General features: G+C 33.7%; 1 protein-coding gene across 10 annotated transcripts in view; it reads left to right on the forward strand.

Annotated features, from left to right (window-relative positions):
• Window positions 1-21,728, forward strand: part of Tmem232 (transmembrane protein 232) — a 275,760-nt gene that overhangs the window by 159,463 nt on the left and 94,569 nt on the right. The window contains exon 15 of one of the 10 annotated variants that reach the window (XM_087180876.1): window positions 17,405-19,199. The exons of the other annotated variants lie outside the window; for them this stretch is intronic. Coding sequence (XP_087037002.1) covers window positions 17,405-17,552 — 148 coding nt within the window. The 3' untranslated portion in view covers window positions 17,553-19,199. Of the gene's footprint in view, window positions 1-17,404; window positions 19,200-21,728 lie in introns of those variants that run through there. 10 annotated transcript variants of the gene reach the window in all.

Here is a 21,728-nt window from a genome sequence, read left to right on the forward strand (position 1 = left end):
AAATGTAAAGTGTGGAGATGATTTGATGGAGAGATAAGAGAGATTGTTCCAAAGAAACTGTTACATGGTGATTAATACATCCTATTTCAGTGTCTCTGAGCAGCACATTCTGTTCACTGAATGCAGGTGACATGAAGGAGTCAGGTATATAGGAAGTATACTTCTAAAGAACTTTCAGTATCACTCTAATAAAAACTTCTAAACGTTCAAATCATTCAGTGCCAAAGTGGTACACAAATCTTTCCCAGTTCATAGGCAAGATACATTAGATGGAAAGGGCAGTAATATAGTACACTGTATATAATATCTGTGTATATAGACACAACAAGTGAATTTGTATTTCTAGTGAAACATTTGCACATATCAAAATACTGTACCAAGAAGTTATTGAGCACATATTGTCACTTAGAATAAAAATGCAATGGCCTTTCTTGATATTTCACAGTCTTACAGCCTCTTTAAAAATGCTACTCGTCTTAGGGCCAGGGACTTAGCTCAGTGGCGCCGTGCCTACCTCTCAAGCACAAGGTACTGGTTGAATCTCCAGTACCAAACAAAACAAAACAAAAACAACCTCCCACCCCAAAACCAAAAAAAAAGGCTACTAGTCTTTTAAATAATTTTTTAAGAAATAAGATTGTTCATGATATGTCCCATTAGCAGTGGTACAGTGGGTCTCTTCTATTACTTGATCCAACAAACACGTCACAGAAATAAGCATTTCAGGAATTTTTTCCTGAGAAGTTAGCAATATCCCAGTACCTCATGTCTTCCCTTTTCATTTAAGAAAACTCAGCGTAGAAATTAACCAGACTTCATGTGAAAATGTTGATGCCAAAGACTGAAATGTGAAATCAGAAATCTTAGAGCAGGTTCCAAAGGTCCTCTAAAGAGACTTCAAATGTTCAGCAGCACAGTCCCCGAGGGGAATTTCAATGACCTGAAAGAAGATATGAGGAAAACACCAATCATGAGAGCTGGAGATGAGGCTATGAGTATACAAAAAAAATGTGTTTCACAATACTTTCATTGACCACAAGCAATACTGCTGCTAAATTTCTAGAATTTCTCTATTTTTATGAATTTAGTGTGTGCTGCAGATGTGTTTTCTCTCAAAATTTTAATTTTCACATTCAAATATCCCTTTTTGTTTTCTTTAATCTCCTGTCTCCTCTTGAAAAGGCTACATCTACATCCAACACTAATCATGCCTTCTATCTTTAATAAGTTGTCATATCCATTTATCATTCTGAACAGGTTCCACTTTCAGTGCCAAATCTGTCAGTGCAATATAAGATCAGTAATTGCTAAGCATCCATCATATCTGAAGTGATATGTCACTAAATTCTTGGCTGTTCACAATAGTTCACTAACCTGAATCTTGTCAAGTGGTTTCCTTTCTTTTTTTTTTCCCTATGTAAAACTATTCAAAAGAAAAGCCGGTCTTAAACATTGAAATTGTTCTTTTTTTTTAACAAACCATATTGTCACACAGTTCCAAGCACAACTATTTGACAAATCGACTACTTATTAACATACTAATATCAAGAAGGAGAACTTGTGATAAATGAATCATAGGAAGAAAAAGTTGTGTATAAGAATTTTACTAGCTTTTGAGGGAGCTGGGCTAGAAAGAGCATGATTTGCAGTCAGTAGTGATTTTTTAAGTCTTTTTCTAAAGCATTAAAAAAAATCTGACATACTCAAACTCACAATTCCCAAATGCCTGTGGGTCTATTTCCGATAAATTTCACCTTCTGGCCATAGATAAAATATAGAAAGAAAGACCTTAACTGATAAAGTCCAATTGGCACCCAGACAACTTCCCTACACAGCCATACCTGGTTGAGAATAAGGGGCCTGCTGAATCAGCAAGGTGACATAGCCCCACACCTGGACCTCAGTGTGGCAGTGAATCCCATTGTGAGAACCTCAGCCAGGACTTCTCTATTAATATTCTTCATCTTGCCCTCAGACACATTCTAGTGCAGTATGAGTTGGATGAATCCATGCTGAAGACTCCTTAGATCTATTGTACTCATATCAATACATTGCAATAGTGATGGTGAAGATGGTGGAGTAAGATAGCTATGAAAGTGGAGGCAACAGCAGCAGAAACAAAACAAACTGGACTTCCTGAATGGATTAGCAAACTTCTCTGTTTCATTTTGGAAGCACTTGTATATTCCTTCTAGCTCTTTTCAGGCATCATGTAGCACTTGCTGTCATGAAGAATTGTTAATACAGCTGGCCAAAGAATCCACCACAAGGTAAGCAAAGAAATATGAAGCAAGGAGAGGTAATGGACATGCACACCAAAAGAATAAAAAATTCACAAAACATAATTCAAAAACTTCCTTTACCCTCTCTTGTTCAGTTCCAGATACTGTTCAATTTACCATCCAATGTTGTGAAAACAACAAAAATATCTAAATTTTGGTGGAAGAAATCCATTCGTAAAACATGAGCCAAAGTAGGCATGGTGAATAGTATTACTGTAAATTTCTCTACTTCTGGCTCAAAAAGCAATAATGTTAGTCCTACATTTCAGAGTTTTATTATCCCTGGGTCACAATCTTTAAGAGTATGATAAAATGATGGGCTCAAGTTAGTGGTCATTTGGCAGGAAGATATGAAAGACAAAAATATAATTGCTTTTTCATGAGGGTATATAAGCAGAATGCTATATATTAGGAAACCATATTTAAATAAATGGAAGCACTAAAAGTGTTCTAAAGAAGGCATTTTCTCCATTTCCTCTACAGTCAGAGATGCATCTAATCCAACCCTGACTCAGTTGGGTTTCCAATGATTAGAAATGGAAATTATTTAGTGTCCATAGGCTCTGCTGATCAAATCTCACTGTCATGAAGCTCTTCTATAACTCTTACCTTTAATTGTATCTATATGTTACCTCATGAATGAGAATTGGATAAAAGAACAGTTAATTCAATTTATGTAGACAGCCAAAGTGGGTAATTCAGACTTCTGAAATCTCATTAGGCCTTTGTTGATCCTATTTGGGTGCCTCAGTGAATCACAACAGCTAGATAATTACCATATTTTCACTCCAGTACGTGGACAACTGCCTTTAATACTGTTTTCTTAGTTGATTTCATTTGAATATTATTGGGAAGTAAAATGATGAATAAAAGTGGCTATACATATATTAGTATGTTCAAGTTTAAGTATATTTTTAAAAATAAGTGGATTTAACAATCAGAGGGAAAGTAGATTTGGAAAAATACATACTCATGCACAAACACATAAACATTAAAAAAAAGATTGGTGGAAAAAATCAGTCAACTTAACATCTGCTTTTATCTGTAAGCTGTGATAGAAAGTCGGGTTCTGGTCTTTTGTATAACGGAGCAGAGAATATTGCTGTGGTTAGAATACTCTTGAAAGGAAGCAAGTTAGTGCTCTTGAGTCATTGCTAACTATGGTCAGTGTGAACAATTCAAGTTGTAGACAATGTTGCTCTTCTTCTTTCTCTACTAAACATCATTTTAACTGCAGGCAAAACAGCAGAGCAGGAGATAAGAGAGCTGTCACCAGGTTTAAGAACCATTCCCATGAAAACCCCATTGGAACTATTTGGTTCAAAGTTCTCTTGTAGTTAAAGAAAATTAAGATTTCAAAATTTTAAATGACTTGTCCAAGATCGCCCACATGATAAGAAGCAGAACAGCAGACTTGAGATAAGAAACCATTCTCATTCCCAATTTGGTGTTTGAAAATTCCTATAATTTTATACAGTTATAACAGTGTTCTAAAGGTTAAAATAGACTTTCTGGGAAAGAAAAGAATATATGAATATGAATATGAATTAAATTTTGTTAATCTTTTCATGCTAAAAGTCTTCAGGAATTCTTGCACGCAAATAAATGTCTGCTTATATTTATGTGGCAATGTGATTACCAATTTGATGTGCCAACTTTCTTGGGCCAGAAGCTTCCTGGATTTTGGCCAGGCATTATTATGCATGTGTCTAGCAGGTTTTTTGAATAATATTAACATTTGAACTAATAGACTGAGTGAAGTGGATTGCCTTCCTAATTTAGGAGGCCTCATCCAATCAGTAGAAGGCTTGAATAAAAAAGAAAAAGGCAAACTTTTGCAAGTAGGGAGAAACTTTTCCTGCCTAATTGCTTAAGCTGAAATTTTATCATTGTGTTAGATCAGAAAGACTATTTTTACTCAATGAGAAGATCTTTTTCATGTGTGAATATGTAACTGATTAAAACATTGTATCCAGCTCCCAAAAGCCAAAATTCACTCTTGACAACCAAACCATAGTCTTTGCCTCTCCAAGTCAGACTGTCAAGCAAGGGGACTTCAAGTGTGTCCTAAATAAAGGCATGCCAATTTATCATAGCATTCATGAAAAGGATCACCTAATTGAATTTAAGGTAAACTTTCCTGAAAATGGCTTTCTGTCTCCTGATAAACTCTCTTTACTGGAAAAACTCTAGGCTGAGAGGAAATGGAAGAGACTGATGAAGTGGATCAGGTAGAACTGGTGGACTTTGATCCAAATCAGACAAGATGGCACCACTATAATGGAGAAGCCTATGAGGATGATGAACATCATTGCAGAGGTGATGTTCAGTGTCAGACTTCTTAATGAGGACAGTGAATAACACTCACTGCTAGCATTTTGTATGCAGTACTGAATTAGTGAAAGACTATAATCATCACATGCTCACTTCTTGCTATTGTTTTTGTTTTATATTCAATTATAGTAGTGTTTTTAAAATTAAGCAAAGAATAAACACAAATATAAAAGCTCTGACTTTTTCCTGTATGTATAATGACTTCAGTGTGCAAGAAGTTTAATACATTTAATATCTGTAAAAGTACCTATCTCTGGCATCTATTAGGCTATACCTTGTAACTAATTTCAGTTGTATATGTGGACGAGTTTAGTCTGAAATACTAGATATATGTATTGACAGTGTATTACCCTTCACTGTTGAGTTACGGATTAAGCCTTTGTGTTTAACTGCCAATCAGAAAAAGGAAATAGTTTGTAGAGAAGTGTTGATCTGTCTAGTTATTTCTATTAAGTAGGACTTATTGTGATGCCTCTGCATTCTGATGTCTCAACTGTTACTTGAAAGTGGCATAAAATATAGTTTAGCCATGGTATCAGTGATAGAAATGAAACCTTTCTAATGAAGGGGTTTATCATAATATGCTGCTTCTTAAGGTCTTGTGCTTCTAGAATTGGAGTCCCTTCTGCTGTGCCATCTTTTAAAATATGTGTATAAAGCTATGTTGACCAGTTCTGGTTGTAAGTTCCCCCTTCTCTTGATAAGCCTTTGAATTGTGGCTTCCAGAGCTGGGTAACTTTGAAACTAAAGTGAAGAGACTGCATAGAAGGTAATTTGCGTATGTAAGAAGGAGTTCCTTTGCTATGTTACAGGGTTACTTTAACCCATTTGACTTATGCTACAAGGTAACTGTAATTTAATGTTGATAGTGTAGCAAATTATGATTAATAGCTTTACTTGTATGTTTAAAAGTCATCATATGTTTACATGCTTAAATCTGGATGTCAGAATTTAAGCACTTATTGAGATGTACGAATGTCTCCTCAATATATTGATTACAAAGCAAGAAAAAAAAAGAAGAGGCTTGCAGCTTAGAACTTATTTCTGGGGCTTTGGTCTAGAAGTAGAATTATGCTTTAGCATGCTTGGATCTCTAGTTTTCAAGGGCATACCTTGAGACTTGTTAATCTCCATAACCATTTGAAGCAATTCCTTATTTTAAACACACACATACGTATTTTTCTTTCTTTGCAGAACCCTGACTTATATAGGTAATTTTTGTACTATCTTCAGTGATCCAGCTCTTCCCTCCTCTACCCCAGCATTAGCCCCTCTTTTGGAAAGACCAACATTTAAAATGGACAAGGAATCCACTTCCCTCTGCTCAAGCAGCTGTGCTCAAACATGTTCTATTATTGATTTATTGCTTATTCTATAACTATACATCTGAAAGGAAAGTTTCAACAGAGTATTCTAAAATGCCCATATTTAAGATGAAAACTAGTATAAAACCCTACAGTATTTAAAATAGCATTATCTAAAGTGATCATTATATCTAAAACCAAACAAGTATTATCTTTTTTTTTTTTTACAAGTATTATCTTTTAAAGCTACACACTGGCATCCTATGCCATGCTTATAAATTTCCTTGATCGAATTGGGCCAATAAACTGGCAAGGAATAGATTATTAGACTTGCAAAGTACAAACAGAGAGAAGAAAAGAAACAGAGACACATGTAAAGGATCAATTATCCCATGTTCTCGTATAATTTTAAGGGTCAGATTCTTAGACACAGAAAAATCAAGGGCATAATTTTTCTGTAGAAAAGTCACACAGCTCCATCTGATGCTCAGTCATTTGTCAAACACTAAGATGAATGTTTTAAAAACAGAAAAAGAGGTGAAGGAGAAACATTTGTTGTGAATTCAGCAGCAAAATTTAAGGCTGGTCCTATATTAAAGAGCTAGGATAACTCACTCATGGAGAACAGAGATATTAACTAAATTAATCCCACAGAATCTCAGTTTCGGCAAAAGTGAGCAGATAAGTCTCTGAATGAACATAGGTGAAATGTGTAGGTGAAAAGTGGAGTTAATCATTCGCCTAATCCACCTAGTAAGGTTTGCTATGATAAACATTTTTATGTTGCTCTCTAGTGGTTGTTTACCAGCCTGATTTTTTTTCTTTTATACTCAGGTGTGCAACCCCTACATTTTATTTTTATTTAAATGAACATATAACTACTTCAAATTTAACACTTCCCACACTGAGCCCATTGTCCTCTTAGTCAGATATGCTCACCTCATTATGTTTTAGTAAAGAGAAAATGTATTCTTCCATTAATTCAGAAACTGAAATAATCTCTGACTCTATTTCACTCATGTCACATGCTCAACCTATTGTACAGTGCTGTAGTCTTTACCCTCCAGATATGTCTAAAATCCTGCCATGTTTCACTAATCCCACTCTTTCCACCTGATTAAAAAGGGAAGAAAACAAATTGACATTTGAGGCAGCACAGTCTAGCCATTAAAGTATGCTTGTTAAACTTTTGAAATATGCTTAAAAACAATAGAAAACTAAACATAAGTGAAATATCTAGTGTAGGTCATTCATCACGTGAAGCACCAGAGACGGAGTGACGAGCAGTTCCACATAATTTATAATATGCTGTTCAACTTCGCATAGTTTCTAATCTAAATTAGATGAAAAATCAGTAAGCAATTGCAGTAATTACAGATTGCTCTCAGTCTTATGAGTAAAACTAAAGAAATGATCAGAATAAAAGGAATAAAATTCTATTTTTAGATGTCCAGGACAGATCTCTTTGAAGTGTTTTTAGGTGGAGTCCTACTAGAGGAGAAGGAAGTAGGCAGAGGGAATGGGCAAGTTATCAATGTGTACGAGGACTGGAAAAAGGAAGGAGCCACCACGTGTGGTCAGGAAAGAGGTCTGCATGCCTGGGGAACAGAGAGTGAGGGAGACGCGAGGGAGGTGAGGCTGTCGCTTAAGCCAGACAACGCAGAACTCCTATGTTCAAAATGAGGTCCAGTTTTATTGTGAGGCCAAAGAGAAATCCTTGGAATGTTTTAACCAGGGGAGTGACAAAAGCCAATTTATCTTTAAAAGAGAAAGGATTATGGTTTGAAAGTGATGGCTGAATTAAATTAATATTCCTGTTATTCCTTTATCTCCCTTTCAAGATTTAAAACTCGGTTTGAAAATTTCTGAGGTTTATCCTAATTGTCTGTTGAAAATGTCTTTGCCAGAATGTGTGTTTCTCAGTCAGTGACAGAAATTTCGGTTTGTTTGATTCAGCCATAATTTCAGCTGCTAGGAACTACAGAAATTCATTGGTAAACCATTTCTGGCCTGATGAGGGCAACATTTGACCAATTCATTGAAGTAATAAGAAAGTTAGAGAACAATTATGAAATGACACCAACATTTCTAAATTACAATAATCCTTAAAAGTCAGATTTTTAAGGTTGGTCTTTAATTTTAAGTATTTCTGTTAATGTAGGTATTTGGAGGTATTTAATTTATTTTAAAAAGAATATATATATATATATATATTTTCTTTTTTAGGAAGAAATGTAGTGTTTATTTAAAAAACAAATCCAAGGGCTGGGGATTTAGCTCAGTGGTTCTGCCACCTGCCTTGCAAGCCCAAGGACCCAAGTTCAATCCCCAGTACCAAAAAAATAAAAAAAATAAAAAAACAAAGCCACCCCCCCCACACAAAAAAATCAAATATCTCAGGAAAAATTAGATCCCAGTAGTTATTTATGTTTATATAATAATGATATTACAATCTGAATAGTAACAATAAATCTATAGATTTCTGTGGGAGTCATCTTTTTTACTTATTATCACAAAATCAACAAAAATAAACAAAGAAAAATTCCTGTGTTGATAGTGGTTAACCTTAACCTTAAAATTTATTTTTCGTTATATACACTTTTACACTTTGGCTTTTCAGATTATTGTGCTCACTGTAGAAAGATTCAATACAGCTCTAATAAAACACTACAAAACTAAACAAAATTTTACGTTCCTACATGATGCTCAAAACAGATTGGACCTCAGCAAATTAATTAAATATGGGAGAGTTCTCTTCCACCTCTGGTGGTATTTGTTTTCTACAAATCACCTCTTTTACACTTTTGTAGCTTCACACAATTTTTGAGGTGTTCGTTTACAATGCCTTAAAGGATTTTTCTTTCAATAGTTACTTAACTATTTAAGTAGTACTTTTGAGAGCCCATAAGCTACTTAACCTATGAAATGAATTTTAATGAGGAAATGCCTGGAACATAGCTAATTCATATGGGGCTATTTGGGACCCTCAAGCCCTTTCTTCTTTCCTTAAAAAAATGTCTAGTATGAGAACTTTTAAAATGGTCACTTAGGCTGAATTCATTTGAGGGCTATACCAACCTTTCCCAAATAAATTGGTTCCATTAAAAGTCTTCCTGTAAATTTTTAATGTTAGCACTCAAAAGTTTTAAACCTTGATTATACTGAAAATATCATTACAATTCTCTCAAGGGTTATGTAACATCATCACAAGGATAAAGTATAATTGTTAATTCTAGTAAGACAAATTAATATTTATAATCTACTTTTCTTTTGCAATTCCTCTATAAGCAGAAGCTAATTAATAGATTAATCATCAATGTTTTATATTCAAAAAGTTTAATGCATTGGGTTATGCTTTATTTTTAGCTCAAGTGATTTTTCAGCATTTTTATTTGGTAAAGCTTAGTATAACAAAAGGCACATATTGTCCTTTTCTGTTTCAGTGTAGGTAGGTAAAACTGCTGCTTCTATCAGTTATTATACTTTTATGTTTTGCTAGAGCCCAGGAAAAAATGGAAAGAATATCAGTTTCTTTAATGGAAATATTTTTGTAGTGTATCAGGGATAATATTATTCTAGTAGTAAAATTTATATTTATAAAAAGTAGATGAAGAATGCTTTGGAAAAAACCCACATCATTTTATATCTCGTATTTTGACAGGTTTATTTTTTTATGTTGTTGCCTATTATGTATTTTCTTTTCTTCATTTACATTTACTTTATTCTTTTCTTCTCTTTTATTTCTTCTTTCTATCTTTTCTAGCTTCTTCTTTTTTTTTTATCTCACACTTGCCAGGCGGGCATGCTGAGCTACATCCCTGGCATCTAGCTTCTCAAAGTGAGAATATAGAATATTGATTTTTTTTTTTTTTGGTATCAGAGATCGAATTCGGGTCCTTGCGCTTGCAAGGCAGGCGGCAGAACCACTGAGCTAAATCCCCGGCCCAGAATATTGATTTTTAAATTGTTTTTCTTTTTAAAATTATGTCCTCCAAATTATAAAATGTTATAAACTTTCTTCTAAGCTCTGCTTTGAAATTTTATATTTATATTATAACTCAACACAAAATATTTTATTTTCTGGATATCCTTGTGAATTTGTCTTTGACCCACAGTTATTTAGAAGTAAGCAGTTTAATTTCCCAGTATTTGTGGAACTTATGGCTATCATTATGCTCATATCAAATTTAATTCCCTTCTTTCCAGAAGTCAAACTTTGTAAAGTCTCAATTTTTAATAAAATTTACAGTGCATTTGTATTATCTAGCATTTGATCTATGTTAGTGAATGCTCAAGATACTCATGAAAAAGCATGCATTGTACAATTGTGTATAGTACTCTTATGGCAAGCAAGGTCAAAGTGATTGATGATATCATAGAAATTTTCTTGATCTTTACTAAACTTTTTGGTTCTCTTAGTGACAATGTTTTTAAAATCTCCAATTATAATTGTAAATTTGACTATAGAATTGAATAGACTGTGTTCTATTTATTTAATCTCTTAAGTACACATATATGAATGATTTTAATGTTTCCCGAGTTGACACTTTTAATATTTTGTGATATCCCTCTTCTGATAATTTTCCTTGTATTAAAATTCACTTTGTCTGATATGAATATTTCCACACTAACTTTTCAGTGCTTATCTTTCTCACTATACATAAATACATATAAGGTATTATCAAAATACAGGGTAGATACTGAAACTAAAGACTTATTATTATAATAAAAGATGCATTGTCATTATTATCCCTCAAAAAAACTCTCCTCTTCAAACACAATTTTCCTATCACTCTTGCCACTTTCTCAAGTAGTTCTGGAAGCTCTCTTTCATGAGGGTCTTTATGAAGTATGGTAAAAAAAAAATACAGTGGTTGCTATTGCAGAGTGCCATTCAACATAAAGGCTCATAAAAACTTTACAGTGGGTCCTCTCCCACTGGATCTGGCAACCTGTGACTTCTGGTTCTTCCTTAAAATCAAAATGACCATGAAAGGAAAACATTTTGAATGGATTCAGGCAGCCAGGACAGCACAACTAAAGATATGAAAGAGGACTTCCAGAACTGCTTTGAAAGTGCTGAGAACAATGAAATAAATGTTTTCAAAACAGGAGGCCAGGGATATTTATGACAATGTATCCTTTACTGCAATAAATTTTTTAAAAAGTTATTCACCTCATGTTTCAATCATATCTCTCACAATTATATATTGTACCTCACATACCTCAATACCTCACATACCTCAATTATATACCCTATCTCACATTATATATTTCCAACATTTTTACTTTCACTTATTCTATGCTTTTCAATTTAAAATATATTCTAGACGGCACAATTATGATGTCTGTGTGTTTTGTGTGTAGTGTGTATATTGCTGAGGATTGAATAAAGAGACAGGGAGATACATTTCTAGCCTTTTACATTTTATTTTGTGAGAGCGTCTTGCTAAATCTGTAGACTGGCCTCAAACCTGCAATCCTCCTGTCTCAACTTCCTTAATATATAAGATTACTGTTGAGCCCCACCAGGCTTTTCCAGGATTATCTAAAAATCCAGTTTGATATATTTTTCCTTTTAAATGGAATCTTTTATCCATTTATATTTAATGTAAAAATGAGTATCAGTGAGTTTAAATCTACCAGTTTTTCTATTTGTTTCCTATATGTTTCATTTTCTTTTCCCTACTATTCTTTTTTTCTTATTTTGGATTAGTGAAATGTTTTGCTATTCCATTTTATATCACTTATTGGCCTTTCTTTTAAAAATACATCTATTTTATTTCATGATATTTAGTGGTTTTTACTTTACTACAGGGAGCATCTTCAACATATCAAAATCTCATTATTATTTTACCACTTCACATAATAGAAAATAACATTGTATAGACTCCAGATTCTGTTAACTTCCTATACAGAGTTTTGATTTTTGTTGTAGACACTAATTTAATTGTTGGCTGATCATCTTTAACTTGTAGACATTTGCTTCTCACCTTACTAAGAAGGCAATTTATTTTTATCCTTAGTCTTAGAAGAAATGTCTTAGTCCTGGAAAATATGCTTTATCTTAAGTTGTGGTCTTGTTGAGTTAATGCCAACCAGCAGTTTTTGCCAAACTCCTCAGAACTGGCAGTGAGCAAATTCCAAACTCTTTTGCAGTGGCTCACAGCTTGAATCTTGGTTCAACTGCTCAGCCTCCAGCTGTCACTTTTTGCTATCCTTGTTGGAGTCTCTTTCACAACTGCACCGTTCATAGATCACCCAGCTGGTTGAAGTAGGTTCACATACAGATGCCTGTATGGCACCCTCCCTTTCTGGGATTTTTTCCGTTAATATTCAGCCACCCAGAAAGACCCTACCTCTTCTGACACCTGAAGCAATAAGCGTGCAGGTTTTTGCTTATTAGCCATTATCCGTATGGGAAGACTGGAGAGTTCCCTTAAGGGAAGACACATTTAAGATTATATTACCCAGTTGCATTCTCATTCTTTCAAGAGTTCAATCTCCTTCAAGTTCTGTCTACTTTTGGCTGCTTTAAAGTGCTTAAAGTAGTTGGCATATATATATATATATATATATATATATATATATATATATATATATATATATATATTTTTTTTTTTTTTTTTTTTTTTTTTTTTCATCCAGAGCTCATGATTGTCACCTCTGGGAGGCTAATTCAAATTAAGCTGATCTGTCATTCCTAGAACTAGAACTAGGAAAATGATTTTTTTAATATATTAAGACTCCCTTGTGAAAATAGCTAAAAGATTCAGAGCCAGATAGGGAGTAGCAAGTTATATGATCTAACAATGCACAGCTTCTGTTCAAGGAGATAATTAGTTTTTTAAAATCCAATTTCATCATCAGCTTCTTTCTTCTTATGTTAAGTTAAATGATGTTGCTACAGGGAGAAGTTTATTGAGTAAAATAGGCATTATTGTTTTCTTCTTGCTTTAATATGAAGTTCATATAATAATCAGGGAGTATAAAGCTTCCAGATGTGTGATCCCTTACATCTGCACTACCTAATTTTCTATGTTTATTTCAAGTCTCTAACTCAGGTTTGATAAAGGTAGATGCATTTAAACTTTGAAGCCTTAAAAGTACCTACTCTCTTCAGTGACTCTTTTGTTGCTTTTACTTATGTGTACATTCATTTTTAAATCAACAAATAGAATTGTATGATTTTTATCATGTACAATATGACATTTTGGAATATGCACATGTCATAGAATGATTATATCTAGCTAATTAACAAATACATTACCCCCCAAAAGCTATCCTTTTTTGTTTGCAAAAGCACACATCCATTTTTTTATAGTTTTCAACAATACTTGCTATACAGTATATCTTTTTAAATTTATTTCTCCTTTCTAACTCTAATTATGTAACTTCTAATGTCTCTCTTTACCTCCTCCCTATAAAATATCCCCCAGAACAGCCTCCAGTGTCCATCATTATACTCTCTACTTCTATATGATCAACTTTTTCACATTAAACATGTGAATGAAATAATGAGGCATTTGTCTCTCTGTGCCTGACTTATTTTGCTTAACATAAAGTTCTCCAGGGTCATTTGTAAGAGGCATGATTTCATTCTTTTTAATGGCTGAATTACATTGTTCATTTGTACCACATTTTCTTTATCCATTCTTTTGTTGATAGACACTTAAGTAGATACAATATTTGAGTACTGTGAATGATGCTTCTATGAATAGGGGAGTGTAGTTATCTCTTTGGCACATGAATTCATTTTCTTTGGATATATGCCCAGTGATGGAATGGCTGGGTCATATGGTAGTTCTAATCTTAATATTTTGATAAACTTCCATATATAGCTTTTCATTATCTAAACCTTCCCATCAACATCTTTTGTCTGCTTGGCAATAACCATTCTAAAGTAGATGCTATCTCACTGTAGGTTTTGATCTCTGTATTCCTGATGATTACTAATGCTGAGCAGTTACTCATTTGTTGTTGGCCATCTGTATGTCTTCTTTTGAGAAATGTCTATTCATCTTTTGATCATTCTTTTATTGATTATTCTTTTATTTTCAGTATAAAATTCCTTATATATTTTGGACATTAACTCTTTGCCAGATAGTTTGCTTATGCAATCTCCCCTTGTGTAAGTTGTCTTTTCACTCTGTTGGCCATTTTCTTTCCTAGAAAGAAGCTTTTTATTTTGATGGAATCCTCTTTGTCTATTTTTGCTTATTTTGTTTATCCCTTCGCATTCTGGCCTAAAAAATTCCTGTCTGGGCCAAAATCATAAAGTATTCCCCTTATGTTTTATTCTAGTAATTTCATAATGTTAGCTCTTACATGTAAGTCTGTTTGAGTTGATTTTTATATACAGTGAAAGGTGTCTAATAATGTTCTTCTGTATGTGGTATCCAGTTTTCCCAAAACCATTTATTGAATACACATTTCTTCAAATATATATTCTTGACACATTTGCTGAAAATCAGTTGGTAGTAAATGAAAAGGTATATTCTTGAGCCCTTTACTCTATTCCAGTGATCTATGTATCTATTTGTATGCCAGTGCCTTGCTGCTTTGGTTACTATAGCCTTCTAGACAAGTTTGAAATTAGGTAATGTGATGCCTCTACCTTTGCTGTCATTTGTCTATTTTTTGCTCAGGGTTGCTTTTGCTACTCAGGGTCCTTTATGATTCCATAAAAGTTTTAGGATTTTTTATTTATGCAAGGAATAGCATTAGACTTTTAGTAGAGATTTTATTGTATATGCAGACTACTTTGCTTAGGATGATTGTTTTAATAATATTAAAAGACGACATATGTTCCCATGTATTTCTATCTTTTAAAATTTATAAATAGTGCATTTCTGAATCACCACTGAATCAAGAAAAAAATTAAAAGTAAAATTTAAAATCTCTTGAGATAGACAATAATGGAAGCACATGTCAAAACCAATGGGATACAGCAAAAGCAGTTACAAGAGGGAAGTTTATAGCCATAAATTACTACATTAAAAAGAAAAGACCTCAAATAATAACATGATGTTGCATCTCATGGAATTTAAAAGTCAAAAATTGAGCCAGGGGCCAGGGATTTAGCTCAGTGGTTCTGCCACCTGCCTCACAAGTGCAAAGACCCGAGTTCGATCCCTGGTACCAAAAACAACAACAACAACAATAGCAACAACAAAACAACAATAACAACAACAAAACAAACAAACAAAATTGAGCCAGTGCTGCTGTTCCTGGTGATATATACTCTGAGGGTAATGTGTATGTGTTTTCCATGGAAGAAGTAGATTCAAAATTTCTATCTGGAAACCATGGGCTCTCTGTATAGTGTCCCATGGATCCTACAGGAGCCTTCAGTGGACTTGTCCTAGCTGGCTCCCTCTGCTGACGTCTAGTGCGCTCTCTCTCTCTCTCTCTCTCTCTCCCCCTTCCTCCTTCCCTCCCTCCTTTCCTTCCTCTGTCTAAGGCAGCAGAAGCCAGGCCCTTTTCCAATTGTACTGAAGGATTAAATATTGTATATTGTAATTTTTTTTATTCTAAAGTTAGGGTGTGCAACATAAAGAAGATACAGTTTTATATAAAAAGAAAAATCTAAACTCTATATTTGTGGAAAGACCTGTGCAAAAATAAAGAGAAAAATCATGAAATAATCACAAAAAACAAAAAAAATTGGTTTTGAAACAATAAACAAATCCAACAAACTTTTTGCTAGACTGAGACAAAACTAATACTGAAATTCAGAGATGATAAAAGCTGACATTACAACTGAAGCTACAAAATACAAAGCATTATAAAAGATTATTATGAACAATTACATACCAACAAATTGTACAACCTAGATTAAATGAATAAATTCCTGACACATACTATCTACCAAGATTGAGTTGTGAAAAACCCCAGAAAAACCAAACCAATGATGAGTAAGGTCATTAAATCACTAAGAGAAAAGATCAGGATCTTACAGTTTTACTGCTAAATTCCACCAAAAATTTTTTAAAAATTGATAGCAACTCTCAAATACTTTCAAGAAGATTAAAGAGGAAAGAATTCTTCCAGTTTCATTCTAGAAGATGAATACTATACCAATATCAAAACCAGAAAGAAGTGAACAACAAAAAGAAAACTACAGGCCAATATCCCTAAAGAATAAAGATGCAAAAGTTTCCAACACTACCAAACACACTAGCAAATTGAATCTAACAGTGTATTAAATAGACTATACTGTTATTAAGAAGGTCTCAGCTCACGTGTAAAGGAATGGGCCCATAATACAAATTTTTAAAGTGACATATTCCCTTAACAGAATGAAGGACAAACCATATGATCATTTCAGAAGATGCAGAAAAAGCACCTGACAAAATTCAATGTTTTCTCATCATTAACTCTCAGTAACTTAGGTGTAGAAGGGATATAGTACCTCTACACAATAAAAGCCATGTATGACAAAGTCACACGTAACATCATAGTAAGTGGGTCTCCATCCCGGTGAGGAAAAGGACAAGGGGGGCACGTTTACCACTTTAATTCCACGCAGAACTGGAACTCCCAGCCAGAGCAGTTGGGTGAGAGAAAGAAATTCAGGGCATCTACATTGGAAAGGAGGACAGACAACATCATCTTAAATACACAAACCATAAAGACTCTCAAAAATGTTTAAGCTAAAAAGAAATTTCAGTAAATTGCAAGATACAAAATCAACATAATCAGTAGTATTCCTATAAACTAACAGTGATGTATCTGAAAAAGAAATAAAAGACCCCTATTTGCAATAGCTACAATAAATAAATACAATACTTAAGAATACATTTAACAAAGATGTTTCTTTCTTTTTTTTTTTTCTGGTACCAGGGAACAAATTCAGACCTTGTGCTTGCAAGGCAGGTGGCAAAACCACTGAGCTAAATCCCCAGCTAACCAAGATATTAAAAAATTTCTAAAAGAAAACATTATTTATTATCTATCTTCTATTCTTGCTCCTTTCACCTTGTCTTATATGAGTTTACATAAAGGCATTACATATTCAAATTGATGCCTCCAGGCATAGACAAATAACAAATATGTAAAGCTGGCCAGGTTGGAGAAACATTAGAAAGTTGTAGGAGATGAGGTAGATTGGAGAAAAAGCATGACACCAAGGCTCAGTGTCACCGGCTTTTGTCAGTTAGTGAGCTATGGAGCATTGTTATGAGATCTGCACTTACAAGAGAGGCTGAAAATATGACATTTGTGTGAAATCTTCTAACTATTAAAGTAGCCTTAGGTTATACCTAACATGGTCATTGGGCAGTTTCTATTTATTTACTTGTTTCTACTGTGTGTTGTTTCATTTGTATTTTGTCTCACTCAGAATGCACTTTCATGGAAATCTCTCTCTCTTTCCTCCCTCCCTTCCTCTCTTCTCCCACTCCCTCTCCCTCGGTCTTTATCTCTCATGGCACCAGGTATTGAATTTAGGGCCTTCACAGGGTGTCTCTTTGCTTCCAACAGACTCATACTTGAAATTCTCCTGCCTCAGTTTCCAGAAGGCTGGGATTTCAGGAATGATCCACCATGCTCAACTTTAATTCACATTTCCTGCCCCCACAAAGTTTCGGAGAATCTCCTGGTCTTCATTATCCATCTCTGCTTTTGGTGAAATCTATATAGTCTATATAGTTGAGAAAACATTGTATCATTTAATTTTATTGCCTTTGTACACTGTGAGTTGTGTGTGTCAACTCTCAATATCTACCTTTTACTTCTCCCATATGTTATTTCTGTTTCATTTATGGTTGGTGATGATCATAAGGTTTTGTTAAGTGTGAAAGAAAACAAAACTATAGGAAGTATATTGATTTGAAGGAAATCGTAGACATAGCAAACCCAAACTCTTGATTTGACAGATGAGGACACTACAACCCATTAAGTTAGCTGATTTTCTATTGATCAGTTCAACAGTTAATGACCAGGTCCCATGAATCCAGTCCTTCTGTCTGCTTCCCTTTCCATCAAATACCCAGACGGAACGTGAAAATTTAGGACAAAATAATTTTCAATTCAATATCAAAGTATGGATTTATTCTGTTTATTCTGTTTTCTCTCCTTAGTATACCTGAATGATCTAGAATTAGGTTGTTTAGAATCAAAGAGATAAAGTGAAACACTGTATCTTTCTATAGAAATCGTAAGGATTTCTAATAGCCTCATTGAGTCACTTTAGTCTGCTAACAGAGAGGTTATTAGGCAGCTTAATTCCCTTGTTTCTAAAGTTTTGATTTTATGGTACTGAGTTTCCCTTATTAGCTTTGCAGACAAGAAAATATAGTTATGAAAGAACTACATGCGTCCCCTCTGAACCATATCTCCTCTAGTGAATTCTAAAGTAGAACTAGTTTTTTTCAAAGAAAGCCACGACATGACTTACCACAACAGATATAAACACTATGTTAGTATGCATTTTCCTTTTAAAGATAATCATTACACCACATGATGGCATCCTAAATCAATTTCTTTAAGTGTGACTTTGAGGTAAAAAAAGGCTTTATAGATATGAATATGATTCTCTTGTACTTCAGAAACCTAAATGAATGACATTATTTATGAGCTTCATTCAGTAAAATTATCTGAAGTTTCTTTTCTCAGATTCTAATATGAAAAAGTTACAACTGTTTTTATGGAAAAAAAGCTTGTCTTCATGATCATTCTAAATTGTTTAATTGTACAAGTAAATTTAAAACCTCAAATTTTCAGCATATAAAAGTTGAAAGTCTTCCAGAAATAAACTGACTCTCAAAGTAACTAAATTTTTAAAACAAAGCTCTTATTTCCAGTAATATTTGTGAAATTTTTATTGTAGTTTTGTTATTTGAATGCATTTTTCCTAAGATATCACAAGATTAAGTGATATATAACTATTTCTAATCTAAAATCTAGTGGAAAAGGATAACCCTTTCTATGCCTGAAATTCTTCTTTAAAGTTCTATTATTTCTTTGTCAGTATTATATAGCTTAGTGGTTCCCTAGCAAAAGGACCAGAGTTTTGTTCTTTTATTTTTCTTAACAAATATTTATTTTCTCGAAGTGACATTAATAATAGAATCATAACTCTTCCAAAAAGGCCAAATCATATTCGTTTAGGCTCTAGTAAATATGAACATTACAAATGTGGCAGTAAGTTAATGGCATTCTTTTTGTTTATTCTCAAAGTATGTCAGCCATATCTGTATTTGTTTCCTGGAGTCAAATAAAAATTTATTCAATTTTATATTTTATATTGCATTTATTACTATAATGGTTAATTTAATATATATATATATATTTGCTTCACATACATTTTTGGATTGGTAAATCATAATTTTCATGTCTGGGAATCTTTATTTTTTTTTCCAACATTTCCTTACTACAAAGCAGGACATTTCAGCTAAATGTAATGTTTTATCTAATCAGCATGTACATTTTTATTTGGTTCTTTCTGCCAAGTGCAGTAGTCCCTGGAACTTGATGATTACTTTAGAATAGATCTGCAGTTATAATACTTTATTGCACGTTAGAATTACCTGGGAGAATTTTTACAAATCTTGATGTCAAAGCCCAGTCACATCAGATGTTCTTGAAGCAGAATCTAGCCATTGCTATTTTTTAAAGCTCCTTTGGTTATTCTGGTAGGTTCTTAGGTTATTACAAGTTTAAAAACAATGCATAAATGTAAAGAGAAATTTGACGCATAAAGATACAGGCTGATCTATTATTATCATAATTTAGTATTATTGAGATGGGGTTTTTCTTTTACCTGGACTGGCCTTCAAATCCCAATATCAAGTGTCCTTCTTCCTCAGTTTCACACGGATCTGGGACCAAGAGTGTGCCACCACACTCAGCTTAAAATGTTATTTAATTATCCAAATCTATATAATTTGATACATATATTTACATATGGTGTAAAATGGGCCAAACCATACCAGCTAACACTTTCATTTCCTTAAACAATATTTAAACTTTTGCATTAACATCTAATACTATATATATTTATGGCTTACAGTGTGATATTTTGATATGCATATATAATATGTACAGATCAAATCAAAGTAATTAATGTTTCCATCTCCTCGTCATTATTTTGTGTGTAGGGCTTTCGAGCTCTTCCTTCTCATTATTTGTAAAATATATGATAGGTTATTGTGAAGTATAGTCCCCCTACTTTATATATAACACTAGGTTGTTACTTCCGTGTGACTGTGTTTGGGTACCTGTTACCTCCCCTCGGAGCATCCTCTCTCATCCTAACCTCTATAGCCTTCAGGAATCACTCTTATGCATTCCAATCTATCTTTTCACATCCACCTGTGTAAGAAAACATGTGGAATTTATTTGCCTGTCTGTGTTTGATTTATTTCATTGCACACAATGTCTACTAGTCCTATCCATTTTGTTGCAAATGAGAGGATAAGATTATGCTTCATAGCTGGATAATATTCCACTGTGTATATACACCACATTTTCTTTATCCATTTAACAGGCATCTCTAGGTAGGTTCCATATCTCAGCTACTGTGAATAGCATAGCAACAAATATGAGGTATGCAGTTGTCTCTGACATGCATACAGAATTTCCTTTGGCTATACCCCCAGACGTGGAATAGCTGGTTCATATAGTTGATCTGTTTTCAGAGTCTCAATCTAACTGTTCTCCACATTGTATGTACTCATTTGTATTCAAACTAAAAGGGTGTGAGAATTCCTTTTTCTCTACATCCTTGTCAGCCTTTTTCTTGTCTTTTTTATAATAGCCATTCTGAGGTAAGATAATATCTGGTAGTCAGCTATCTATTTCTGTGACAAAATCCCTGAGACAATTAACAGAGAAAAGACTTGTTTTGGATCTCAGTTTCAGAGGGTCCAGTTGATGGTCTGCTGCTTCTACTGTTTTAGGATCTGGGTGAAGAAGAACACCAGAGGAGAAGGCCATGGTTGAATGAATCTGCTAGCATCAAGGCTGCTGGAAAGAGAAGGGAGGGGAAGGGAAGAGAGGGAATGGAGCAGAGAGGAACTAAAGGGAGGAGAGTGAGAAGAGGGGAGGAAGGGGAGGAGAGAGGAGAGAAGTGGAGGGGAAGAATTAATCCATTGGTCAGAGCCTTCAAGATTCAGTCACTTCTTGAAAGCCCCACCTGAGGATAGTGCAGCCCTGGCAACAAGCCTTCAACACTTTAGCCTTGGGAGTACTTCCAGATCCAATATAGTAGTGTCTCATTGTGGTTTTGACTTTATTTCTCTGATAAAGAAGAAAATTAGTCATTTTTTTCATAAATTTATTATCCATTTGGATTCCTTGTTTTGGGTAGTGTCTATTCAAAATTTTTCCCTATTTTTAATTGCATGTTTCTTTTGTTACTTAATTTTAAAGTTCCTTACATATACCAGATATTAATCCTCTAGCAGTTGAGAATTTTCAATTTTTTCCCCATTTGCTACGTTTTATCCTTAATCTATGGATTGTTTCTTTTTTTGTACAGCTCCTTAGTTGGGTATAATTTCACTTGTCTATTTTTGCTTTTGTTTCATATGCTTTGGAAATCATATCCAAAACAAAAAACAAACAAAAAATCATTGCCTATATCTTGAAGTGCTTTCTCTGTGCTTTCTTCTAATAATTTCAGTTTCAAGTCTTGAATTCATGTCTTTGATCCACATTGAGTTGCTTTGAGATGTGACAAATTTTAATCTTCTGCATATGAATATCCAGTTTTCATAGCAGCATTTATTACAGATGTTGTTTTTTGTCCAATATAGGCTTATTATCTTTGTCAATAATCTGTTGGGCTTATAAATGAATTGAG

Source organism: Heterocephalus glaber, unplaced genomic scaffold, assembly GCF_053883595.1.
Source record: "Heterocephalus glaber isolate CG9 unplaced genomic scaffold, H.glaber_assembly_v1.0 deba00001465, whole genome shotgun sequence".
Taxonomy (NCBI): domain Eukaryota; kingdom Metazoa; phylum Chordata; class Mammalia; order Rodentia; family Bathyergidae; genus Heterocephalus; species Heterocephalus glaber.